At 42.5% G+C, this 27,052-nt stretch overlaps 2 protein-coding genes across 4 annotated transcripts in view; both read left to right on the top strand.

Annotated features, from left to right (window-relative positions):
• The first annotated feature begins 1,072 nt into the window (after positions 1-1,072).
• Positions 1,073-26,154, top strand: cunh5orf22 (chromosome unknown C5orf22 homolog). 3 transcript variants are annotated; one of them, XM_076078706.1, is made up of 11 exons: positions 1,073-1,296; positions 2,002-2,102; positions 6,192-6,337; positions 9,227-9,376; positions 12,967-13,100; positions 13,442-13,734; positions 17,178-17,240; positions 18,141-18,262; positions 20,572-20,638; positions 24,448-24,587; positions 24,699-26,154. In XM_076078706.1, exons 2-11 carry the CDS (start codon positions 2,097-2,099, stop codon positions 24,853-24,855), a joined length of 1,278 nt encoding a protein of 425 aa, XP_075934821.1. In that variant the 5' UTR covers positions 1,073-1,296; positions 2,002-2,096; the 3' UTR covers positions 24,856-26,154. The 3 variants fall into 3 exon arrangements, with proteins under 3 accessions (XP_075934821.1, XP_075934815.1, XP_075934829.1); XM_076078700.1 differs by lacking the exon at positions 2,002-2,102; XM_076078714.1 differs by lacking the exons at positions 1,073-1,296; positions 2,002-2,102 and adding an exon at positions 4,101-4,122.
• A 504-nt stretch (positions 26,155-26,658) lies between these two features.
• LOC142934211 (uncharacterized) overlaps positions 26,659-27,052 on the top strand; it is a 20,123-nt gene continuing 19,729 nt past the window's right edge. The window contains exon 1 of the mRNA XM_076078687.1: positions 26,659-26,840. Coding sequence (XP_075934802.1) covers positions 26,741-26,840 — 100 coding nt within the window. The 5' untranslated portion in view covers positions 26,659-26,740. The remainder of the gene's footprint in view (positions 26,841-27,052) is intronic.

Raw genomic sequence — 27,052 nt, 5'->3', positions numbered from 1 at the left:
TTGACCCGTCGCCTCTTCTGTCCCAGCAGTTATCCCTGGACTCAGCTCCTGTGGTTTTCATCTCCATTTACACTTCTCTGTAGAATGTGAGTGTTTCCTTTTATCGTTTATCACTATGTACTTGTTATACATTTATATTAAAACATGAGCCTACAGTTGAGAATTGTTTGTTCATATAAAACAGTATACTACAAAGTTTAATCAAAATGATTAATTACTACATGGAACTTTCCATTTGTGTTGATGTTGGCAGTCATTTCCTCTTACAAAGAACACTTGAAATGATGAAAGCACTTGCAAATGACGGTGGTACAGCATGTAAATATTATAACTAAACAATGAACAGCTGCTATACCTCCTATTTAATTCGAGGATATCTCATTTGTTAAATGCCTGCTGCCTCGACTCCTCTCTGGTCTCTTTTTGCCTCCTCCGCTCGCATCTCGCGTGGGCAGGACTAAGACGCGAGGTGAGGAGGCGAGGAAAGGAATCAAGGAGGAATACAAAATCGGGAAAAGAGAAAGACCCACAATTCTAGCAGAACTGACCCCACAGTGTGTGTATTCCTCCTACTGGGTATGCACAATTCCCCTCTGATAACAATCTATTGTTAAAAGACTGATATGACTCAAATGTACTATTAATAAAGGCTCTATCGGTAAAAAGCCTTGTTTCATGGTTGCTGCCATCTGTATTATAAAGACTCACCATGGGTTAAGGACCACACACAATACAATGAAGTCTACACATTGCTTACTGAGTCACTTTGAAGTTGTCATTGTATGTCATGTACCAAGTATAACTTCAGATACAGGAAGACAAAAAGCAAACATCTCATTTTAATGAATATATGCTTATCTGCTTTTCTATAGTTTGTATCTTATGGTGTGTTTTTACACAGTCGTGTAGAAAGTCAACTGTTTCTCATGTGTAATGCTTCTCAGGCTGGAAAGTTTAATAAACCTACTGTTTACAGTTCTATGTCCCCGCTATTTATTACAAACACTAGGAACCAATGTTTTTATCCTGACTCCTGTTTCTAGTCGGACAGAATAACAGTGCTCGCTGTTATTTCCGGTGGTCATTAATGGCTCCAGCTTGTTCTTCAATCAAACACGCGACTAAACGACGTGCTTGAGTGGGAGGCGCTAGGACGTGACGTTACTGAGCTAAAGTCACGTGTAATAATCACGTCGTGGATTAAACACGCGCTGTTGTCCGGTAATAATGAGCTGCGTGCCGCTGAAGAGGTGCTACAAGGAGCTGCCGGTGTGGATAGTGGAGGACCACCACGATGTAAGCCTGGCCTCATTACATACGCGTTGTCTCTTGAGGCTGTCAGCAGAATGTCTTCCTGTGTGTTGCATACCCAGCTAGCTATTCCGTAGTTGATGAACGTCCCCTGATTTATTACCGACTGTGTAACAGCTACTGTGTACCGACATACTTCCACATTACTGCTCATTATTATGAAGGTATTTTTTATATCGACAGTTAACCTGGAATTCATTTGTAATGCCATAGCTGCACTTTAATGCAGCCTCCTAGAGAATGTATGAGACTGACTTCAGAATGAGTTCAGTACGATCTAAAGACTTTAGAGATGAAAACTCTTCTCAAGTTTGAGCTTTGATAGAACGGCCTTTCCCTGGCATGGTGGCCAATTCACATGATCTGTCATTAACCAATGAGCTGTGGTAAATTGACTGTACAGGTCAAACCTGCCCCATGCTTTACATGTTTGATCAGAGTCATGTTCTGAGATGTGTTGACGCATAGTCACAGTGCCACCTACTGGCAACAGGCACCAGCGTGATGTGACAAACATCATCTGATGTACAATGTGGGGTCCAACACTACAGTGGTGGGAAGACTTTACATGTCCAGTCCATTGACCGTGTACACCTCCACAGCAACACAATGCATGTTCCACTCCTGTTCTCTAGAGCCACAAAGTGCACACAGGAAGTGGTGGAAAAATGTGCAATATGTCATTTCCAGAAACTCGTGCGCGAGTATGTGATGGTCACGGAAACACCTGGCCATGCCAACCAGCGCTCCACCAGTACAAGCAACCATCGCTGCTTGCAGCTTTAATGAAGGTTTGTTTCTGCTTGTTCGGTTGGCCTGCTATCAGCAAGGCTGGAAGCTTCACTGACTCATATTCACGGAGCTTATTGGTGCGAAATGTTCTACAAAAAATGATTAATTTCTCTTCATGTAACTCCTTCCAGGTTTTTCAATGTAGAAACTTCATTCAAACGTAAAACGTTACTTTATTCGGACATATGTGCTATTACTTTTCTCATGCATGCCCTTCATACTTCATAATAAGGTTATTAATTGAACCTATGTTTACCCAATAACAAGTCAAAATGGGTGCTATTACACCTGTTTTAGTTTGGTGCAGGGATGGCATATTTTGTTAGAACTGCACCAGTTCTCTCGACAAAACGCCTTCTAGATTATGGCAGAAAATCAGCTCTGTGGCAATAGTTAGTGATACTATCATGTTTTGTTGGGCAAGATAATCTTCACAAATGACTTCCACTTATATGACTTTTGAATGCAAGAAGTAAAAGTAAAAAGCTAATCTTAGGCTCTAAACAAACTAAACAGTGGTTGCATGAGTGGGAGTTTACCCAACAAGGCTATGAAGGTGGACTAGTCAGCGGGATGACCTTTCCTAGTCTCCTTTAGCCACTTGTTAGCAACCGCTTTATTTTACTAAAGGGCTTCAGAGTTCATGAGAGGGGTATGTACTGGTGTGTTTGATATTGTAGGACAAAACTAGAACTGGACCTAGTTTTTTTCAAAGTGAAAGCCCCTTAGCCCCAGAGTGAATCTATTATATATAATATTTATATATATATATAGAGAGAGAGAGAGAGAGAGAATTGAGTATGTGCTCCAAGTAGCAGACACACTGTCTAAATGTCTTACGAAATTGTGTAGTTCAGTGGCTTTAAACACAATATCAGAAAACCCCGCCCCTAACAGTGTGATTGACGTAAAGCTGTCAGTGTCCAGCTCCTCAAGAAACCAGTGATTCCCACAGGACTCTGAGAGACTCAGAAGGTTCTAGCACAGTCCCTATTTGAGAGTATTACCACTTTCCATCTTGTCGTCCTCTACATCTCAGAGGGAGGTATTGCACTTGTTAGGTTCAGGAACCTCTCGAAACTGTGGGAGAGCCGCACGTCTCCCAGCCGTGCCAAAAACTCAGCCTGTTCAAATTATGATCAAAAGTATTTAATCTTACAGAAGCTAAAACAATTGCAAAGTGAATTACATTATTTACACCATCGATGGAAATATGATCCGCGGAAAAGAGTCCACACACGTTCCAACCAGGAAGCTTGATACCTGCAGGATGAAACGTGAAGAAACTGAACGAATTCTTCCTTTGAATCTCCTTTCATAGTCCGTAAAGCATCCACAAAATGTCTGTCTCTGTTACAATTGGCTTAAATCCAGCTGACTCCACCTCCTGGCTTCAGTCAGCTGACCGCCCTCGCGTGACTTATTGGCTTTTGGTCCGTCGCTCCTTCTGCGTGTCCCTCCCTCTGTTGGGCCCCGGTTGGACTTCCTTCTGTGGCGATGGTGGTCCCTGAAATCCCTGTCTCAAAATCCCTGTCCGTCTCTTGGCTATTCTTCACAGTTTAATACATTCAATTAGGGCTGGGCGGTATACCGGTTTTAATTTCCCGTATGATATGAATTTTTCATATACCGTCATGCACAGCCGAGGCAACTTCTGTCGCTCTTCAACAGGCAGCAAAATATATTGTTCGCCGCTAAGAGCGCTGCAGTCTGAGCTAGTTGTCTTAAATGTATTGAGAGGGAACCCTAGTCATGGTCATAACTTTATAATAACAATTAACAACCCACAACTAACGCTCTTTAACAGGGCAAAACACCACGACACAACAGTTTGCGACACAAACAATTTGTAACACTAATAATTGTACATTTATAAAATTTCCCCGCTGAACTGCATGCTGGGTAAAGCTCGCTAACAACAGTCTGCTAACAGCTGGGAGAGGCTCTGTCGCTCCAGTAACGTTACATTAAAGAACAGAAAAGAGCGATGCAGGATGAACAAAGACTGAACAACAAAAGGTATTTTGGTCGGACACATATGCAACGCTGATTACCGTAATATGTTTGGTATTTGTTATAAATGTACGTTGGTACATAGAGGGTGATAATAAGCTGTACATGGAGGGACTTAGGACCCAGGGGAATGTAGGTGAAGGAAACAGGAAGTGACGGAACGGAAGACATGCCACACAAACAGCTGTTCACCGCTTGCTGGCCGGTTGACCGGACGGTTCTTTCCGGCGTTAATTAATTAATGCGTTCACGCGGGAAAAAAATACCGTGATATACCGTGAAACCACCAGAATCTTACAAAATACCATGATATGCATTTTTGGTCATACCGCCCAGCCCTACATTCAATGATTGTCTTTTATGGCTCAACACTTCTACGGTAAACATACTGTAAACATACTATACATTTGATAAGTATTCTTGTGGCGTTCCAAATACTTTGACATGTTTTACAAGCATATGTGGCATACCACGTACTTCCTGACATTTTACCATCCACCTCTAGGGGTGCTATAAATCCTACTAACAAACACTTCTAAACCTAAATTCCTCACACACTTTTAACTTCACTACATTTGTCAATATTAGTTGCTCGTGAGGCTACTTGCAGATTCAGATTCTTAATACACAAATTACATTCACTAATAAACCATGGTGTATTACTAAGTAGTGTATAGGCTTTGAGCGTGCAATTACTGAAAGGCGACATACATTGTCAGGATGAAACAAGTGTGCTGTCTGTTTTGGCATTTTTCACATGAATTTTGGCATTTTTCACATGAATATTTTCAGTTGTGTCACTATTATGTCAGTGTTGTTGTCACCAAACCCCTTAGCCTTCCACTCTCCCTTTAGCTAATCACCACATGGCAAGCTCTGCAGTTACTGTAGCAAAGACAGAAAGACTGGTCAGATGTCAGCTGACTAAAACACGCAGAAGGACAAACGTAGTACAATCGCCCACGACATAATGAAATGTCTCTTAAACATTGTGTCACTCAGAGGGACGGGCCAATTTACGATTTACTCACAAAAAGTTGATGGAGGTGGATTTCCATTACCGGGATGGCAGTAAATATGGTCTTGAGTGGGTAGAGAAGTGGAAAATAGAGCTTGATTTAAAGGTGTTTATGCCTCATTGTCAACTATTCCTTTGCAATTTAGTGTCACAATAGCCGGAGGGTTATACCAACCAAATTTGAAACAAATCTGATAAACCTTAGAGACGTTTGCTTAAAATACATGAAAACAGCACAAAATTCATAACGGCCAACTTCCGTTTGGGAATGAGAGCCGACATGAAATATGTCTAAAATCATGAGAGCAATACGCGTTCCAACTGTCCCAACTAAGCCGAAACATACATGAGCCCAATCGCTGTATGTTCTCACGATGTTCACAGGTTGTGATGTGAGTGAGTTTACCAAACGCATCAAAAATGTGTTCAAAGGCTAAAAGTGATCGGGGGGAAATACGTGTTTTACAACATGAAAAATCATCACTTGTGTGAACATGGGTACAAAGTGCATCCTAAAGTCCTCTAATGAAAATGAATGGACAAAATCTAACATGGCTGACTTGCTTCAGGCCAAATTTCCCAAAAATAAATGAAATATGTTCATCAAAGGAACTTTGCCCCAATCATGGCGTGTGATTGGGCGCTATGGAGCCTGCTGGCCACGCCCGAGCCCATCCACTGCATGACCTTGCTATTTTCACCACTTCTGAAGCGTGTGCCAGTTGTGTAACTTTTGGAGCATCCTCAGCCTCTCAAAGACGACCAGAAAATGAATAATCTCTACAGAATCAGTAGGGGACCTTTCAACCCTGGCACGTTCATGCTCGGGCCCCAAATATCTCTAATGCAACAAATACTATAAACATATTTGTTTCACGCTTTTTGCTGTTGCTTTTATACATTGAAAAGTGAATGACATGTTATGTGAAGTTCTTCACAGACTAGAAAGTCCATTTATGAACGGCATTCAAAGAGCTTAGATATTATACCAGTTTACTCATCGCATACAAATGTGTCAAGGATCTGAAAACTGCTTCTTTGACTGTATTTTCACTAGGTGGTGGGTCATATTTATCGTGCCATTGCATCGAGACATCTCCCACTGAAGAACATCAAGATGATTCACTTAGACTCCCATCCTGATCTGCTCATCCCTGTCAACATGTCTGCTGACACGGTGTTTGATAAGGAGAAACTCTTCAGGTAGGATTTTGTTTCAAACACGGTTACAATCCAAGTTTTGGGATGCATCAATGTGTCAACGTTTACCGCTGTTCACCTTGCTGCCCATGAATGTCAGCGTATATGCCGATGGACAGTGGCTGATGTTTATCTGTTGGGTCAATTTTGTGATGGCTACATTTTGCTGGTTATTTACGGGCTGTCTGGGGCAACAGTTACCTGCTGCTGATTTGGAGAAGAAGCCACTGGTTGGGGATGACTCTGGCAGGACGATGGGTGTCGTGCGCACATGTGGTTTGTTTACAACTAAAAGTGAAAGAAAAAGTCGGCCATGTGGGAGTATTATGGATCAATGACGAGAGCAATGTTGTGTTCAACGAAAAATGAAGGAGTAAAGCTACAGCGTGCAAGATTACGAAAACAATTACCGTAGGCTGTGGATGGGATGTGTTACTAGAAGCCGTGGAGCGTCTGTGACCACTACGGTCAGAGAGTGCTGCCGGTGCAGAGGGAGCCATTCTGCGGGATTTCCTCCCGGTGAAGTGAGTGCTTGCAGGATTGGGGAATCCCTCATTCAGTCTGGTCAGTCCAGTCTCCAGTGTGGCAGCAGATCAGGTTCAGCCTTCTGAACGAAAATTAAAACACAAATGGAAAAAAAACACTATTTTTGTGTGTTGACATTCGGTGTCGTGTGTCTGTTTATCTTTTCTCTCCATTCTATAAGCTTGTTCTGTTCATTAAAGGTCACCTATTATGCAAATTAACTTTTTCATGGCTTTTAAACATCAATATGTGTCTACAGACCCCCAAAGTGTCAGAAAAGAACACCTTAAAAAACAGCTGATCAAAATATGGTCCTGTTTCTACGTAAACAGAGGTCCCAAAGCCTTGATGTGTTTCCTGGTGGTCCTGCAGAACCACCGTTAGCTTGGTGGCCCCACACACGGACCTCTGTGGAATCCACTGCTGTCCACCACTGTGATTTTCTGGCTGTCATGGACCTGTTTTTTAAACGTTACAGCATGCAAACATGTTGTAGTAGAAAATTAAAATAATATACAATGAACCTAAAAACTTGTACGATAGGTCTCCTTTAATGATTAAACAGACACACACACACACACGTGTGCGGTACCGTGAGTGCTACAGCCGCCGACTGTGTCGAGTCAAAAACTCAAATTATAATAAAAGACAAATGTAATCATATTCAAAACTAAAATATTTTGTTCCAATCCATATATGTTGGCTTTACGCCTTTCAAAAACAAAATGTTCACCCTCGTTCAAACTTCATCCAAAATCAAAAAGGAGCTTTGAATGTAAATAAATAAGTTCAGCGCTAGTGACTCAGTCCACTTTGTTTGTTTCCCGTTTACAGAGCCAACAGTTAACGACAACGAAAAAGCCTAACGCACCCACTACGTCAGGCCACCCTCGTCCCCTGTGGGTCTAGACAGACAGCTGAGGCAGCCAGGAGCTCTCCAGCCGTTCTTCTCATGAGTAGTGTAGCAGCTAAAGGGCGTTTTCCTGTGAAAGGAGGTTATATTAAAAGTTGTTTCATACATTTTGTTGTGCTCATTCAAAGACTGTCATGAAATGCTGAATGACTTTAAAACAGCTATTTCTTTTAATATGAAGATGTCTTTGTTTCCCTGCCACAAAAGGGGAATAAATAACAACCAGAACATCAGCATTGGCAGCAGCTAACAACCCAATTTTTACTTCGGTCCAGAATTATGCCGTCGGTGCCTCCCTAGTGATCACAGCCATGATGTGGCCATGTTATCACCTCTGTGACATGATGTTTGCACATCATAGAGCTAACATTTCTGACCACGGCCATGGCTGGGGGATTGAAAGCTTTAAAGAGTTAGTTCACCAAAGTAGTTGGGTGCTATCATATCCTCAAATTGACTGATATTTTTAGAGGGAGGAGAGGGAGAGGAATGTTTCAAAATTCAGATAAGAATTCATGGAGACAGACAAGTGACTGTCAATGATTGGCAGCTAACAGCTCAATGGCTCAATGGACTAACAGCAGCAGCAGCAGCATGATGATGTGAAGTGTGTTGTCTTAGGATAGGAAGACATTTCTCTCTGGCTTGCATGTGCAGAAATCTGCTTATAAAATACATGTTTATACACCTATAAAGATGCTATATTGACAGAATAGTGGATCATTTGTTCATGTCTAGAAGCTTTCTTCGTGTTGTCCTTGTATATATTTCGTCTCATAGAAAGGATGGATGAATAGTACGAATGGAAGTAAAGTTTCCCGCCTGACACGGAAAGGAGAAAAAATGGTTTGCTCAAGTTCACAGTTAATGGACAAAAATATGTGAGGTCATCATATTCAAACACTACATTTGCACTTTTTCACAAACAAAGAGCACACCAATGGGAAGCTCAATATTTGGTTTATAAAAAAATAGGTAATTTATATTTCGCTAAGCCGTCACCCAACCAACATATGCACCTGAATCTAACATTATGTTACTCAACAGGTGATGTGTTGACATACTTCGTGCCGGTGTTTTAAGAGAAAGTAAAAAAAAAAAACAGAACTTGCCTACAATGTGAAGCGATATTGAGAAAATATGCTGTATGTAAAATAAATTTGTTAATCAAAGGGTGATATCAAATTCAAACGGTTATTAAGCAGCCGTAAAGCGAAAGGCAGGCCAAGAAGTAGAGGATTCAGAGAGGTGTAGGTTATTCTCCCATGTAGACCAGAAGTCTACTCTGGTAGGATGTGTGTAAGATGTTTTACACTGACTGCACCAGTACCCTGCAACCCTGCACAGGACATGTGGGTGTAGGTAATGGATGGATGGCTGTTCTTAAAGGCAAAATGTTACATTGTGTTGGACTTCACCAATCACTGTATGTTTTCTTTGTGGGTTTTTTTCAGTGAGTTGAGTATAGAAAACTGGATAATGCCCATGGTCTATGCCGGCCATGTGTCATGTGTGGTGTGGCTGCATCCATACTGGGCCCAGCAGATCAGAGAGGGCGAGCACAGGATGGCTGTAGGAAGAGACTCATCCACCACCACCATCAGGTAGGACATGCACTAAACAGACCCAGCGGAACACTTCAAAGATTCAAGGATCATTTATTGTCATTTTGCAACACAGGGATGCTCAACGAAATGCTGTTGTAGCCCATTTACAACACAAGAATAACATGACAAAACTAAAAAACGTAGCGCATTCCTTTAATGCATTTTTGGAATTTGCATCATAATTAATGTAAACAGCGGCAACAAAAACAATTCTCTGGACAGCTTGTTAAACATAAAAAATTCAACATCAGGAAAACATGGTCCATCAACTTTGACTGTGTTTAAATCCACCTCCTCTCGTCCCACTGGAGTTCTGCGCTCCGCCCGTCGATGGAGCCAGGTCTCTGTAGAGATGGGGTCACAGTCATCGACATCCCGCTGCTGGGTTAGCCAGGAGTCTTATTTCATTCAATTCAATTTATTTTGTATAGCCCAAAATCACAAATTTGCCTCAGAGGGCTTTACAATCTGTACACATACGACATCCTCTTTCCCAGTACAGGAAAAACTCCCCCAAAAAAAAACATTTAATGGAGAGAAAAGAGGAAGAGACCTTAGAGAGAGCAACAGAGGAGTGATCCCTCTCCCAGGATGGACAGAAGTGCAATAGATGCCATGGCAGGAGGTACGACCATGGTGCAGGTTTAACCACGATCCATGGAAACCTGTGAGGCGAGAAAGCACAAGACTCCGGGGAAGAAGCAAAATTCGTAATGAGCATTAATGAGACATGAATTCACACAGAAGAAGAGGAGAGAGGAGCTCAGTGTATCCTAGGAAGTCCCCCGGCAGTCTAGGCCTATAGCAGCATATCTAGGGGCTGGTCCAAGGCAGACCTGAGCCGGGCCCTAACTATAGACCTGAGCCGGGCCCTAACTATAAGTGTTATCAAAGAGGAAAGTCTTAAGCCTACTCTTAAATGTGGTGAGGGTGTCTGCCCCCCGGACTGGATCTGGAAGCTTGTTCCACAGAAGAGGAGCTTGATAACTGAAGGCTCTGGCTCCCATCCTACTTTTTAAGACTCTAGGAACCACAAGTAACCCTGAATTTAGGAAGCGTAGCTCTCTAGTGGGGTAATATGGTACTATAAACTTATTAATGACATGATGGTGTCTGACCAATTAGTGCTTTGTAGGTGAGAAAGATTTTAAATTCTGTTCTAGATTTTACAGGGAGCCAGTGCAGAGAAGCTAATACATGAGTAATATGATCTCTTTTCTTAGTTCTTGTTAGTACACGAGCTGCAGCATTCTGAATCAGCTGGAGCGATTTAAGAGACTTATTAGAGCAGCCTGAAAATAAGGAATTGCAGTAATCTAGTCTAGAGGTAACAAATGCATGAACTAATTTCTCTGCATCGCTTTGAGACAGGATGTGCCTGATCTTTGAAATATTACGTAGGTGAAAAAAGGCAGTCCTAGAAATTTGTTTTATCTGAGAGTTAAAAGACAAATCCTGATCAAAGGTAACTCTGAGATTCTTTACGGTGCTGCTGGATGCAGAGCAATAACATCTAGAGAAACTATATTATTAGATAACTGATGTCGGAGGTGTTCTGGGCCTAGTAGAATATTTACATGAAGTTGCAGGTCATCCAGGTTTTTATGTCCTTATATGCTTGAAGTTTAGTGAGCTGATTGGTTTCATCTGGTTTGATCGATATATATAATTGAGCATCATCTGCATAACAATGAAAGTTTATGGAATGTTTTCTGATAATATTGCCTAAAGGAAGCATATATAAGGTGAACAAGATTGGTCCAAGCACAGAACTTTGTGGAATTCCATGACTAACATTGGTGTTCATCGAGGCTTCATCATTTACAAACTGTGATCGATCAGAGAAATAGGACTTAAACCAGCTTAGTGCGGTTTCTTTGATGCCAATATAATGTTCTAGTCTCTGCAACAGGATGTGATGGTCAATGGTGTCGAAACGCAGCACTAACGTCTAACAGGACAAGAACAGAGACAAGTCCTTTGTCTGAGGCAATTAGAAGGTCATTAGTTATTTTCACCAGAGCTGTCTCTATGCTATGATGTTTTCTAAATTCTGACTGAAAATCTTCAAATAAACTATTGTTTTGTAGAAAGTCACACAACTGATTAGCTACTGCTTTCTCAAGGAACTTAGAGAGGAAGGCAAGGTTAGAGATCGGTCAACACCTCTGGATGGAGAGTGGGCTTCTTAAGAAGAGGTTTAATTACAGCTACTCTGAAGGACTGTGGTACATGGCCTGTTAGTAAAGACAGGTTGATCATATCTAGTAAAGAGGTGCTAACTAACGGTAAAACTTCTTTAAGCAGTCTAGTCGGGATGGGGTCTAAAAGATGGGTAGAATGTTTAAACGTAGAAAGTGTTCAAATCAATTGGTCAAGGTCGATGGGAGAAAAGCCGTCTAAATATTTATCTGGGTTTACAATGTTTCTAAGGTTCCTATATTTGAGGATACATCTGTACTGGTTGAGGGCAGGAGATTATTAATTTTGTCTCAAATAGTTAGAATCTTATCATTAAAGAAGTGCCTTCTTCCATTTTGTTTTTCTGCGACCGGACATCAGAAAGCCTGGAGTAGGCTAGGTAATGGAGAAGCCTTAGGTCCTAGCTGGGCTAGCGTAGCTTCCATCTCGCCTCTCCTCCTCGGGCAGTTTGGTGGCGTTTAGTCCAGCGGGTATGAAATCCTCTGTTGCTTTATAAAAGGTCCTCTATACAAAATTCAGAGCATATCTATTGCCCCCCACATGGCTCTCAACATGGTGACTACTGACTCTGGGGCTAGTAGCTAATGGTACTAGCAGCTAATGGTGCTAACAGCGCAAACATAACAAAAGTGCTGACTGAGCTAACAGTGTTCAGCTGGGGGGGAACTGGAGGGTGGGCACTACACATCTGCGGCGACGACGTCAGGCGTGACGGCATTATCAGCTGTAATCGCAGTATGAGCACCTTGCAAAGCAGCGGACATGAGCTAGCCAGTTGGGCACGCTCACATGCACTAAAAGGCACGCTTGGCCGGCCTGGCTACAAAATCAAAGCACAGAGAAGCTTGAATTACAGCACTCGTAGAGGGAGAGCGACTTCATTCCTGCTCAGGTAGAGCAGGAATTTATAAACTGGGCGACTGTGGCTAAGTGGATAGCAGGTCTGTCCTTCAATCAGAGGATCGGCGGTTCGATCCCCGGCTCCGCTAGTCGCATGTCGATGTGTCCTTGAGCAAGACACTTAACCCCCCCGAAAAGATTGCTCCAGTAGCTGTGCCTACGGTGTAGATCGAATCTGAATTGTAAGTCGCTTTGGATAAAAGCGTCTGCTAAATGACTGTAATGTAAGGTCGGCGGTTCGATCCCGATTCGGCAAGACAATTCACCCTAAATTGTTTCCGAGGCTGTGCCACTGTGCCATGCTCCAACACAGCTCCACCCAGCTTTAGCCTGGTTTGAGGTCTGTCAGCCAGAATAATTGTAAACACCTAAGTAGAAGTACAGGACTTTTAAAAGTAGAACAGTTTTGTTTTTTTCTTGTCCTTCTTTGGTTTGTCATGAACTTCACTTTGTTTCTGTGTTTCTGCTCTCTACTCTCTGTGCAGGGTGACAAGTACAGACAACTACTTCCTCAGTGACGGTCTGTATCTTTCGGAGAAGCAGTTGGAGAACTCTAAACCTCTCCGTCTGAATGTGGTCAAAGTCAATCCTATTCAACCAAGTCACTGGTCACTTACAGGTGTGGAATGAGCCACTAAGGTCAGGTGGAAAGTCGACAGGTCGGGGTCTCTAATCTAATGCCTCTAACTCTAGTAGAGTTAGAGGCATTAGTAATTGGATTACTTAGATATCGAACCAGAAATGGTTTTGTTCCCTACCACCTGTGGGGGGGTGCACACTTTTAACAGGGTTATTTGCTCAGACTGCATTTACCATATCATATGCAGATCATAAGTACACAGTCTAGTTGAGTTGAACATTAATTAAATCAACTGACTCATTTAATATTGTTTGAAGTTTTCATTGAAAAATAACATTTCCATTTGACTCTGTTTTCTGCTTTTCTGTGGGACATTTCAGGGAAGCAAACTGAAGAGGACACAGAGGGATGGTTTGCCAAGAGACCCCGTACAGAATGCATTAAAGCTGGGGAGGCCAGCTGCTCTGAGCCCCTCTCTAGATGTACTGACTTACAGCAAGCAGCAGAGAGCAGCAACATGTCGAGCTTGGGTGATGATGATGACAATGAAGGGTCCACCAGTTATGTTGTTAAAAGAATTTCTGCAGTTCTTAGTGAGACAGAACCATACATCTTGGACATTGATTTGGATTTCTTCTCATGTAAGAATCCCTTCAAGGAATTATACACACAGGTATATCCCACTTATACACCTCTAGTTCTGTAGTGGCTCCTTACCGCAGATGTGATTGCTTTACCCTGCCGGTCCTACCACTTTTACTCCTTGAAGTAACAAATGTTACATTATTGCAACCCTAGTGCACAGATGGAGTCTTCTACTGGATTCCATGGCTGATATTCTTTTCTAATCACAAGCACAAGTTCGAAAATGTACAGGATGTGCCTACCTGAAGATGTGCGAACCCACCACAGTGTATAAGGCAGCACACTCAACGCTCAACATCCTACACCTGTTTTAGGGAGCGGTTTAGGAGCGACATAACATCGACCCAACCCCACACATCCTGACCGACTAAAGGTTCGTTTGCCACAGCCAACCTACTTCTTTATAACCTAGGCCACCACGGCGGAAAAGTAGGGGGCCCCAGCCAACCCAGGTAGTACCTAACTGAACTAGTAGACCCATGACCTAACCCTTGAAGGATCAAACAGATAAGCGGTAGAGACCCTGCACACCACCCACCCTTTTTGTGTTGTCCCAAGGAGCACAGACCCTAAAAAAAGGCCGACATGTTCAAGAGATAGAAGCGTTTGAACAGGCAAGGCATCGGCCCTTCTCCCAGCAAACATACAGTAGCTGCCGACACTGCTGTGTGCGCAGACCACAGTGGAAGGGTCTCTTTAGGCTTGCAGCACACAAAGAGATGTTCAAAATAACATGCCAATGCATGAACTTGACAAAGCAGATGTAACTATGTCTTCCTGTCCCCTGTCTGGGGTGGAAGACAAAAGGCATCCATCTGTATTATAATAATAATAATAATAATAATAATAATAATACATTTTATTTAATTGAGCGCTTTTCATAATTCTCAAAGACACTTTACATTAAAATCGTCATATAAAAGAAAGCTATACACTAAAATTGTAAAACACATAATATCGGTCACACATTAAAAGCAGTTCTGATTAGGTGGGTTTTGATTTGTGATTTGAACATGGAGAGGTCAGTGCAGTCTCGAGTGTGTTTGGGGAGGGAGTTCCAGAGGGAGGGGGCAGCTCTGGAGAAGGCTCTGTCCATGTCCGGTGCTTGGTCCTGAGTGGAAGGGACAGGAGGCATCAGAGGAGCGGAGCCGACGGGATGGAGTGTGGTGGTGGAGCAGGTCGGAGAGGTAGGAGGGGGCCTGATTGTGGAGGGCTTCATGAGTGAGGAGAAGGACTTTGTATTGGATTCGTGTCTAACCGTCAACCTGAAAGAACTTCTTAAGTCCATGTCAACAATGTAGGGATTTGTATTGAGTAGCCCCACTACGGTCACCACGAAGCAACAAGCAACTGGGGTGCACCGACAGGGTGGTTAGTTCACATATTCTTAGCGGAGGTCAGCGCAAGCAGCAAAGCTGTGTTAATGGACAACACCAAGAGTTTTCATGAGAGAGTGGCCAACGAAAGGTCTGTCGCAATGACCCTTGTGGCAGCAAGAAATTGCTACTGCATGCACTTTAACAGTGACATGAGACAGCCCTCTATCATCCAGCTGTAGCCGCCTGGATAATCTGCACAACCTGTACGGTCAGACCAGCCCTCCTCAGCCTGTCCTTCTCAGGAGCCAAGCCTATAGAGGACGACCCATAATGGGCAATGTGCCTATTGTCCCTCTGGACCACCATCATCTGAGTCACTTCTGCGTACCACAGTGACCTGGAGCTATCAGGAACACCAAGGGCGACTGTGGTAGAGCAGGGTTGTCCTTCAATCAGAGGATCGGCGGTTCGATCTCCGGCTCCGCTAGTCCATATTTATGTGTCCTTGGGCAAGACACTTAAAGAAGAAGGTCTTAACTCCCCCGTCTTTTTTGGAACCAGGAAGTATGTAGAACAAACCCCCTCTGTCTGTCTTGATTGGGGACAACAGGTCTAAGCTGGAGGGAGGTATGGGCTGAAACGGCCGGTGTGTGTTTGAGTGCTTTGACACTGGGCAGTCGGAACGTATATTCGGTTCAGGTGAATTCAACAAGACGTCATGGGAAGCCGGAGAGAGTAGAGTATTGAGCTCTTGAAAAATGTAATTTGTTTTAATCAAAACACTTCAACAGCATGCAACACATTCACAACATCAGCTTTATTAACAACAACAGGAACGAGGGAGGGGGCTAAATATCTCACCGTCACGTCATGGTGGGGCCTCGGCAACACGGCCCTCTCCGTCGAGATGCACCCTGCCATATACATGTCATCTCTGCTCTGTTGAGCCCTCTCTGCGCTCAACTGAATCCGCTTGCTGCTCATCACCGCTCTATTCATGTCCCTGCCGAGGCGTCGGGAAGATCCGTCCCGGCAAAGTGGCCGGGACATGACAGGCAGACATGTGGCAAATCGCCGTTCACTGAAGACAAAAACGATGCGGTGTGTTGACTTGTATACTGTAGGGTCCGCACGTATGTGGGTAGGCACGTCCTGATTGGCCGTCTATGCAAAAACAAATTTACAGTGGGCGAACGAATGCTCGTGATTGGAGGAGAGTATAACCAGTGCCAGCTTGCCCCGATAGGATAACATTTCAGCCCGTGAGTGGCTGCTGTCTACAGCGCTCTGGCTCAATACTGGACCAATTTCAAAAATTGTTGTCCCAATTGGTTAGTTAGACAGGTTAAAAAAAATATCGAATTTACCCTTTAATGATTGAATTCACTCAACAAATGGGAAATTAAAATGTGTGTAATAATTGTTAAGTTGTAAGCAAAGAACCTGAACTGTCAAAGCAGAAATTTGATGTGATAGATACCGCCAAAACTAGCAATGTAACGTCATGTCAAATGATCAAATAGATACCTGACATTGGGAAACATAAGCACACATATTACCCTTATATCTTTATATGACAAAGATACAACAAATATAACTTTATACTTTATTTATTTGGGGTTTTTTCATATTTTTTGTAGTTTATGTAGAAGAAGCATATCATTTTGTCATAGATTGCTACTAACAGTTTAACCCCCCCCCCAAAAAATGAAAACCATGACAGGGATGTGTTTTTCTTCTTCAAGGACATATATGGAAAATGCCAAGTCATGAACTGTAATTTAAGTGTCTACCTAGAAAAGAGGTTTATTTTTGAGGTGGCAATGTGAACCTGATCTCTGGTAAAGCCATTGTGATTCAGTGCCCCCGCTCTCTACAAGAGAATACAATATATTTAATTCAAGCTGATGAGCATAGTCTTATTATGCCCCAAATTCACATTTTTGACACAGGTAAAGATCCAGTCTTTCACCTTTTTATCATATTTAGTTTAAAAAAAACATACCATTGATAGACTGAAGCACAACAAATGTGTATGCACATATATAACTATGTCGTGCTACACAGAGATCCCTCTGTAGTTAAAATGCAATACATGGAACCTTGAATTGATCTCTGCTCCATGTTGTCGGTCTGTCTTGTCTGTGTCAAGGAAGAGTACGACATCCTAAAGGAGCTCTACAACTTCAGAGGACCCAGCCCTGATGCTGATGAGGTCAGACTGTTTTATACATGTTTCTAACCAAAGATGATACAGTCCACACCTAACACGCACACAGTAGGACTATTACACATAACTCTGAACACATGAGCAAATAAGAAAGGTGCACTCAGTAGATTGCAGATCTCCACCAGGTATGTGTGCAACGACCACTTATGTATTGTGTTATTGAACGAATACAACCAGCGACGTCAAGCTACAAAAAAACAAGCGACGATGTAAAGTTATACAAGCAATGTGCTCAAAGTCGTCGTATAATACACTTCATCAATGGACTTGGACTTGTATAGCGCCTCTCTAGTCTTCCGACCACTCAAAGCGCTTTTATACTACATGCCATTCACCCATTCACACCCATTCACACTGATACCATGCAAGGGGCCACCTGGTCATCAGGACTATCTAAGCATTCTCACACCGATGGCACAGTTGAAGTGGATAAAGACAGAGGTGCACACTCACTCAGGCATGGATGCACACACACGACCAAACGCATAACCTAATAATGGAGGGAGTCTGCTGGTCTCTCAACATCGTTTGTGTCATCAAACAGAGACTATAACATAAAACATGATGCAATGTCCACAAATGCCCTGGTCTGGTTCCATCAGGCTACCATATAGAGAGCAACCTCACTGGTAGCATACTGGTGTGGTTTGGCAACCTGACTGACTTAACTTATACCATCTATACTCGTACCGCTACCTTTAGGAGCACATAGTAGTGTTGTATTCTATATAGATTTGTATATAAGGAGTCATACCACAATGACGGTACAGAATAATTTGTAGTATAGTTTTAGTGCTTTGTTCTGTAACACGTGTGTGTGTGTGTGTGTGTGTGTGTGTGTGTGTGTGTGTGTGTGTGTGTGTGCGTGTGCGTGTGCGCGCGCAGGAGGCGCTTGATGAGTGTGTGGATCGTCGTGTACATCAGTTAGAAGACCTGGAAGCAGCATTTGCTGATCTGCTCGAGGATGATGGGGACGAGACGGTGACACGCTGGGCCAGCAACCCTGGGTAAAGTCCTCAACATGCTGCCTGAGCACGGATGTTAATGTAACCATCAGAGGGACACTTTGCTGATATTACACATTCATTCAGTTTCTTATCATAGGGGAATGTACTTAACCTGTGAAAACGGTTGTTTCTTCACTGGCTCATGTGCACAAACTTTCAATCAGGACTGTGTGTCACTGCAAAAGTTTTCTATACACCAGGTCAGAAAAAACCCATCAGTTCCTCATTACATCACAGACAGTGAGCAAAGCTGATGAAATTGAGCAACAGAAATCTCCCCGTGGACCCTTTTTCACAGCACATTTTGACTTGTCAGCAGGTAAAGCAAAGATGGACCAAATGACAACAATGGCTCTTCTTCAGTGAAGTGTCTCAGGAAGTACAAAAACGAGTGCTGGGCAAGTTAACGTGTTATTATCGCGTTAACGCATTAATTAATTAATGCCGACAATTATTATATTGCGCGTTAACGCAGTTTTTTAAAAATGTATTATTTTGAAAGTCCGTTGCTCACTGGCTCTGAATACACAGACAGACAGACAGACCATGGGTCACAGGAGGGGCGGGATGTTGGTCAGGATTGGCGTCATCACGCGTCTCAACCAATGAGAGCATTTGGGGTGGGCCTAAGACTGCTGCAGCGCTCACATGAACCGGGAACTCTTACATGGATATTTTCATTATAAATCTCTTCCAGACGGCGGAGTTGATAGAACCAAAGCTATTTGTAACCACTGCAAAGGCAAATTTTCTTATTACCGGAGTACTTAGAGTCTGAAGTATCATTTAAATGCAATACACACCGTTGATGCAGCAAATCACCCAAACAAACAGTGGAGGAAGTCTTCAGACTACGTTGATGCAGTGTGTGGGAGAAGTAGAGATAAACTAAAGCAAGACAAGCTAACAAATGCAACAGAGAAGTGGAGACAAACTGCAGGTTAGTATTGTGGAAGAAGTCGGTCTGAGGAACGTTCTCAAGATGTGTTCACGTCGCGTTTGGTGTGAACGCACCTTTAGGATCTCAACGAATGACGTCACGTATGAGCCTCAAGACGCACCGTCACCAGAAGAACACACGGGTTGTATGAAAGGAGAGGACGACTAAAGCGACGGCGTTACAACGTGCAGCAGCTGCTGCTCTCACTGGGGACTACTGGACATCGCTGGGTCACCATCATCACCTCGGAGTTACAGCATTATAGTGATGAACAGTAGAGCTGCATTCACATGCTCTGACTGTCATGAAGACACAAGACACACATTGTGTTCATGTTGCAAAGCAGTGGAACGTTTCACATACAGTCACACACTGAGCACAGATAGTGAAGAGATAGAACTGCTGCTGTGTAAAGAGAACACTGCTGCTAACAACAACCTGATGTGTTTAAAGTGTTTACACCAAATGTTATTGCCCTGTTGTTCATATAGCAGTACTTTTAAAATATAAGTGCGCAATACACTACTTTTGAATTCATTATTGAACTTTGCGCATTACAATGCGATTAATCGCGATTAAACATTGTAATCGTTGCCCAGCACTAAAAAAAAATGCAAACTCATTCCCGGGTTTTAGGACAAGTAGTGAATAAATGAATCCATCCATTCCTATTTCTGGAGGTGGCAAAGCAACTAAACCGTGCTTGTCCTACTATATGTCAAAATAGCGTAGACTGTATATAGGATTGGTTTGTAGACTGCCGTTTGAGTTCGCCGTCTTGGCTTTTTGCAACCAGTGAATAGAACTGACCATATTAGGACTGCAGAGACGCTGTATACGGCTCTGGTAGCAGTAGCAACCTGTCAATCACAGTAGCCCCGCCCTAAAGCATCCTCTGCTTTATGGTCTGTGTGACTCTAAATGGACCATCATTTACTAAATGAACATCATGCTGTATTGAAGAAGACTTGAAACTAGAGATTGAGACCATAAACTCATGTTTACAATGTTTACTGAGGTAATAAATCAAGAGAGAAGTAGTCATTTTCTCATAAACTTCTATACAACCAGAGGAGTCGCCCCCTGGTGGACACTAGAGAGAATGCAGCTTTAACACACCACTTTGGCGTCGGGTTCTATTTTCAGAACTGCAGGTTGCAAAATACCTCCTGTGAAAAGGGCTTGTAGTAATGATGGTGGATGTCAGAGAGATGTTATCAAGTACATTCTGTACACGCCCACACTGTCCTGAGAACGGGTCTAACACGTCTAACAAAGTGAAAACACCTGTACTTTACTCCCTATATGCGAGACACTCAGTAGCTCACTCCATTTTGTTACCTTCCTTTTTTCTCCCATGTGTTTTCAGCATGGCTCCATTAGCCCAACTGGTTTCCAGTTTGAAGTCGAGAAATCTGTGCCCTGATTATGAAATGGTAAGAAGGTTCATGCACTTACAGTGTTTCCCCTAGGTTTACAGCTTGGGGGGGGGGGGGGACACAAACACTTAAAGGAATCACGGTGTTCATGTGTTTCTTTTAATGACAGCAGTCAATATAACAACTGAACAATTATTTGAACTGTACATTGAACTAAACATCGGACCATTTCTTTTTGTGACAATTATCCACAATTTTGTCACTGCAGTGTATCTTTCTGGGCTTCTGGAAGAACATTTCCATGCCTCTTGATATTTATTTATGCATGTATGTAATGTATGTATTTACTTACTTACTTACCAAGATCAGTCTTGTACAGTCAGGGGGAGTATTTCCCCTCTGACAGCCAAGCTGGGTCAAAACCGGTCCTCCGGTGGTGACTGGACTTTAGCTGCTTGTGGGGGGGCTTTCTGCTTTCTGTACTTGGACCCCGGCTGCTACTCGCAGGGGAGCGAGTGTTGCATCTTCACCACATGGGAGCGTTTAAAAAACGCAGATATTGTTGTCTGCTGTTCAGCTGATTGACGCGACATATTTTCCGACGCGCGCTCTCCGTCCGCTGGTGGGAGTGTGCTCACCTATGAAGGTATATTTGTGTCTTTATTACGCAAACAAAAAAAAATGTTTTAACCTCTTTAGCCCGAGCGAAGCCCAATTGGGCTTCCAGTACCGGTACCGAGATTCCGAATGGACTTTTCATCAAATAATATGAAAAATGGCCCAGACATGTAAAATACCGAAAAAAAAAAAAAAGTCCGAGCAAAATCATCATGCCGGTCTTTTTACGCAATTATACACAGTATACACAAACTAATTCAATACACAGAAGATTTATCACAATATCAGGATTTTTCTGCAAAAAATCCGCCAACTATGCAGCAGAAATTCATCTTTCATCACAAAGCCGGCAGCGAAAATGGCCGATGGATACATGAAATCACACGAGGGCTCGATGCGGCGTCGACACAGCGTGTCCAAATAGACCTCCGACAAAGCATTCAAAGGTCACAGGACAAACCCCAAGAAACCGCACACTGCTCTCGAGAAATAAAATTGAAAATCTACATACCTTTTGGCGATTTTCGTCCAGAAAAAAACAGTTAATCCATTGAAAGCTGCTGCAGCGCTGTAGTGTATTTCCTTGTCTGTCTGCCTGCATTGAAATGAACGTGCTGTGACCTGGCATGCGAAAATGGCCCGCATTCTTCGCCTGGACCAACCTATTTTTCGCATGGGGGTCAAGCCCACCTTATCAAGATTTTTACTGACTAATGTCCCTCAGCATTCCAAATAACACCCCTGACGGCTTTCAATGGACTATTCCGGACCCAACGACGTGTCATATACCTAAATCGGCCAATCACAGGCCTTACAAATCTCACATACACACTGAGTCAGAGCAGGTTTTTTTCATGAATGACACATATGACATCTGGAAATAACTGAACATGGCTGAAAATTATTGCAAACTGCTTTATTATGATGTATTGAACACTCTTAGTGATAAAGCAAGTGAATATATAGTTAATATGTAGTTATATAGTATATAAAATGAGTATACAGCAATGCAACAGCTGGTTCCAAAAATCAAAATTTTTATTTTTATGACCATGTATGCTGGCCTGCTTCACTCAATCGAAGTAAAATATGTTGTGGGGACATGTAACACGTGTTGTTCTATGACTTTTGTGTAGTTTTAGGCCAAGCCAGGCATTATTTAAAAAAAAAAAAGTTCAATAAAAGTGCTTTTTTTCAGGCGAAACTTGAACTTTTTTCAATTTCAGTTGTGCCATAAGTGTATCAGTTATTAACCAGTAACATATACACAATATTTCCACAATTTAACACATCTCACAAGTGTTACCAGTATTCTAGCATAACAATTATTAAAATAGACCTTGTAGTTAGGGCTTGGACTCTCTATGGGTATGTGTATGCAATTTTCGAGCAGAGGGCTAAAAATAGGGCTTGGGCTTAAGAGGTAGCAAATTTCTCGCACTGCAATCAAAAATCAAGTTTGTAAGTGAAAATATATAAACTGAGAATAATTTATTTGTTAGTTTTGCTTATGAAACTAGAATTTTTGGTTCCAAAAATAAAATCTTTGGTTAAAAACAAAAAAATCTTTGGTTGAAAAAAAAATCTTTGGTTTTGAAACCAAAAGCTGAGTTGGGTGTAGTGGGCGGGGCATACGCTGCTGAATGTACCTGGAGTTTCTATTGGTCAGTTTGACTTATTTTAAATATAGCAGCACTTCACTTTGTTCTCATGTTGTTAGTGTCGTGGAGTCTCTTTTTAAATTGTGTCATACATGTGTAGCTAACCTTAGCTAACATAGATGCCTCAGGTGCATGTAACGTTAGCCCACAGTGGGGCTAAATGTCAACACAGCAGCCCTCCATGTCATTCTTAAAAAGAGACTCCACGACACTAACAACATGAGAACAAAGTGAAGTGCTGCTATATTTAAAATAATTTTGACAAAACAGAGCAGTCAACTTACCTCCATGTCACCGTAACCTCCCGTCTGTGTTTAGATGATGCAGATACCGAGAGACAAGTCAAACCGACCAATAGAAACTCCAGGTACATTCAGCAGCGTATGCCCCGCCCACTACACCCAACTCAGCTTTTGGTTTCAAAACCAAAGCTTTTCGTTTTGAAATCAAAGCTTTTTTTTTTTTGCAACCAAAGATTATTATTTTTTTAATCAAAAATTCTAGTTTCATAAGCAAAACTAACAAATAAATTATTCTCAGTTTATATATTTTCACTTACAAACTTGATTTTTGATTGCAGTGCGAGAAATTTGCTTTTAAAACATTTTTTTGTTTGCGTAATAAAGACACAAATATACCTTCATACTCACCTGTGTGCGCGCATCGGGGCAGAACTCCGCCGTGCGCGATACAGAGAGCAGAGGAGAACTGTAAACGCGCGACCACAGAAATGACATGTCGTGTCAATAAGATCAATAACAGAAGGCTGTTTAGTTTGTTTAATAAAAGAACACGGTGTAGACCTGTTCTATAGGAAAGGGAACCTTAAATTACTGATGTTGTGATCTGGCGCTATATAGAAAATATAATTAAACAAAATTAACTTTACCTTCAAGGGGGGGCGGGGCACCCCCCTCATACAATGGTAGGGGAAAAACTGACTTATGTACTACAACTGTATGTGCCACTGCTACATCAACTGTTACTGGAATTGTTGATAGAGATGTGAACCTCAAGTGGCTGATTACAGTTGTGAATCACCTGTCAATGACTGTGTATCTCAATGTGTCACTTCGTATTAATAGCCAGAGCAACAAGGTAGTGGACTGGTGAGTGTTTGAATGTGCATGTCTAAGCTCTGCCCTCTGTGAAACGCAGAGATCAGAGAGAGAAACCAGTAGACAGTAAAGACACTCACTCACCTGTGTTTGTATGTACAGAGATTACTTTAGGATCATGGGTGGTTTGCCTGATGAAGACCTTAAAGACTGCACCATTGGGAGGGAAGGGCTCACTCAAAATGACAGTTGGACATTTAACTTATGTGATGTAAATGAAACATTCAGAAATGATTTTGTAATGATAATGATAGTACAGTGCCTTTCAAAGTAAAGGCATAGATAACTCAAATGAAATGATAGATATCAAGTTCCATACGAGTGTATTGATTCACACTTTCTATCTAATCTCCTAGCTTCTCTTCTCTTCCATGTTGTCCCCCTCATCCTGACTCTCCATTGCTTTTTCCATCCGTCCCTCCTGATGTTTTTGTCACTCACCCCTCCTTCAACCCTGCTGCTCTCTCAGGTCCATCAGGCGGGTCTAACCTGTGACACTGTTGAGCTGCCTCACCACATCAGCACCGATGAGGAGATCGACAGACTAATCTCAGCTGTACAGCTGTTTCTGAAGGCTGTGCCCAAACCTACACTTGTTACTATGTCCAGGTAAATAATACAGCCACGCATAGCTCAAATTTGAATTCAAGCCTATCTTGTTCAAGGTATAGGAGTAAAGGGAGAAAGGTTCAATGGGTTTGTTACCGTGTGTGTTTTCAGGTCCAGTCTGGATGAATACTGTCCGGTAGAGCAGGTGGATTGTGTCCAGAGCAGAGTACTGGCTGTGTTGGAGAGCCTGTATGGACCACTGGATGTACACAAAGACTATGAAAACAGCAGCATCGAGACTCAGGACTGCCAACCAAAGGCCTCTTAACAAACATACACACACACGTGTCACTTCTGGATGTAGTGGATGTACCGTTTGATACAAACAACCACATAAAAAAATGACACGTCAGAGGCTGTTGCAATGAATCTTTAAGTCAATTTATATTTTATCGCCAAAAGCTGAAACCTGTTTTGGGGCTGTTGGTCATGACTAATTAAAGTACAGTCAACAGATCCCATGTGCAGGCTCAAACAAGCAATTCATGAATATTGAAGTTTAAAGGTATATTCTCTGTAGTTATTGAAGTCAAAGTTTCCACTTCACTTCTCCTAAAAGAAAACAAATGTGTACAATTCCAGAGAGTCGAGGCAGCCGATGGAGGATGTGAGATACAGCAGGTTGTAGAGTTAATAGGATCAAAGGGGGCCAGGTTAACTACATGAGTTTGACCTGGATGCAGTATAGGAGAGTCAGAGTGGAGCTCGGGACAGTGATGCTGGAGAGCAGCAGCTGCATGTAACGAGATATACCACAGTAGTGTGTGTGTGCGTTTCATACTGCTTTCTCATCCAACTGTGGGTTTATGAAGATGTTTTCCAAAACGGACATGCTTAATGCTGCTCACATTAATAGAACAATGGATTAAATGACTATAAGTGGCCGCTGGTAGCAATGAAGAATTCTACTATATAATCAGCTTCTTTTAGCTTGCGTCAGGCAGGTGTCATCAGCTACAACTGTATCTTACCTTCTAACCAGGCAGCAGACAAAAACATCAGTTAGAGCAGCTTCAAACTTGTCCATATTTGACTATAACTAGTGCCAATTTAAGTCAACAGAAAAACACAAGCTAACTGTTAAAGCTGCTCTTTATGACATACAGAGCGTTGATATGGAAGCAAACTACTATATATGTAAAGACATGGTGTAGTAATGTCTGCCTGAGTAGAGGATGGAGTCGCTCTCCCTCTGTGTGTGTTGTGATCCCAGCTTATTGGTGGTTCGATACCCGGTTCCACATGATAAAGAGTCCTTAAATTTCAAGGTTGGGGGTTCGATACCCGGCTCCACATGTCAAAGTGTCCTCCTAAAATAGGTTAAATGCAGAGGTCAAATTTCATGTACACATATGATGATTATGATAGTTTTTTCTTCAACCTCAAACTGGAGGTGTGCAGCAACTCATTTCACAGGCCCTTATGTGTAAACTGAGCATTGTGTCAAATTGGTGATGTACGCCTTTGCTGTTTATAGTTTTAGAACTAAGTATGTAAAAAGTAACTATGACTGTTTGTTTGAATCTATTCTCCTCAAAGTGAAGCCAATAAATGACCATAGCCAATATTTGAATGTGATCTCACAACATGGCCAGAGAAAATGTACATGCTGTTGAGCTGTATTCCTCCAGTTCCTCATGGTGTTATCAGCCTGAAGATCGTCTGGCACCAACAACCATGCCATGTTCAAAGTCACTTAATAAATCCCCTTTCTGATGCTTGTTCTAAACTTCAGCAAGTCCTCTTCACCACGTCTAGAGGCCTAAATGCATTGAGGAGCTGCCATGTGGTTGGCTGATTAGCTATTTGTGTTAACAAGCAATTGAACAGGTGTGTCTAATAAAGTGGCCGGTGAGTGTATGTTCTTAACCAACGTGGATATTTGAATGAAATGCGACTTGCATCAAAATCCTCAATATGAAGAAAGGCCCTTTTAAGCCCTATGTGCAGTTAGTAGTGTTACCGTATCACAAATGGGCAGTCAAAAGTCTGATTCCCAGTGAACTCCTCACTTCGTTTGTCTGTTACAAACGTTTGCTCCCAGGCTTCGGGCGTTCACACAGAGCTCGACACGTGAACGCATCAGCGTGTGTTCCGACGGTCAGAGACAGCTACCAGCAGACCCACGGACTACACAGACGAGCTGCACCAACATGAAGGACAACAGCCTGCCACGTATCGTGGTTCTTATCTTGTGTGCGGTGTTTTTTGTTGCCGTTTTAATTGTTAACGCGTTGGCTGGAGCGGGCAGAGGTGAGTTCAATAACGTTATTCAGACACCGGAGTGTTTTCTACGGCTCAGGTTAGGGTCCTGAAATACTCCCGACACTGGCCCGTTAAACTGTGTGTAACACGTTTTATTTGTTCTAACTTATGGCATATTCTCCTCGCCTTATTCAACTGTGTTTAACTGGTTACGAAAGTGTTCGTGGGAGGGAGACTCCCGGGACGGCTGGCAACTTGTT

This window comes from Anarhichas minor, unplaced genomic scaffold, assembly GCF_050575085.1.
Source record: "Anarhichas minor isolate MPS153535 unplaced genomic scaffold, ASM5057508v1 ptg000006l, whole genome shotgun sequence".
In the NCBI taxonomy this organism is placed as follows: domain Eukaryota; kingdom Metazoa; phylum Chordata; class Actinopteri; order Perciformes; family Anarhichadidae; genus Anarhichas; species Anarhichas minor.
The sequence above is the reverse complement of the archived record's forward strand: the minus strand, read 5'-3'. Positions and strand labels throughout refer to the sequence as shown.

What these genes read in the sequence shown, in the direction of transcription:
- cunh5orf22 (XM_076078700.1), top strand. Translation starts at nt 1,228, where the DNA reads ATGAGCTGCGTGCCGCTGAAGAGGTGCTACAAGGAGCTGCCGGTGTGG. An exon ending in GATAAGGAGAAACTCTTCAG is followed by an intron (nt 6,338 to 9,226) that starts GTAGGATTTTGT and finishes GGTTTTTTTCAG; the next exon opens with TGAGTTGAGTATAGAAAACT. An exon ending in ACACTTGTTACTATGTCCAG is followed by an intron (nt 24,588 to 24,698) that starts GTAAATAATACA and finishes GTGTGTTTTCAG; the next exon opens with GTCCAGTCTGGATGAATACT.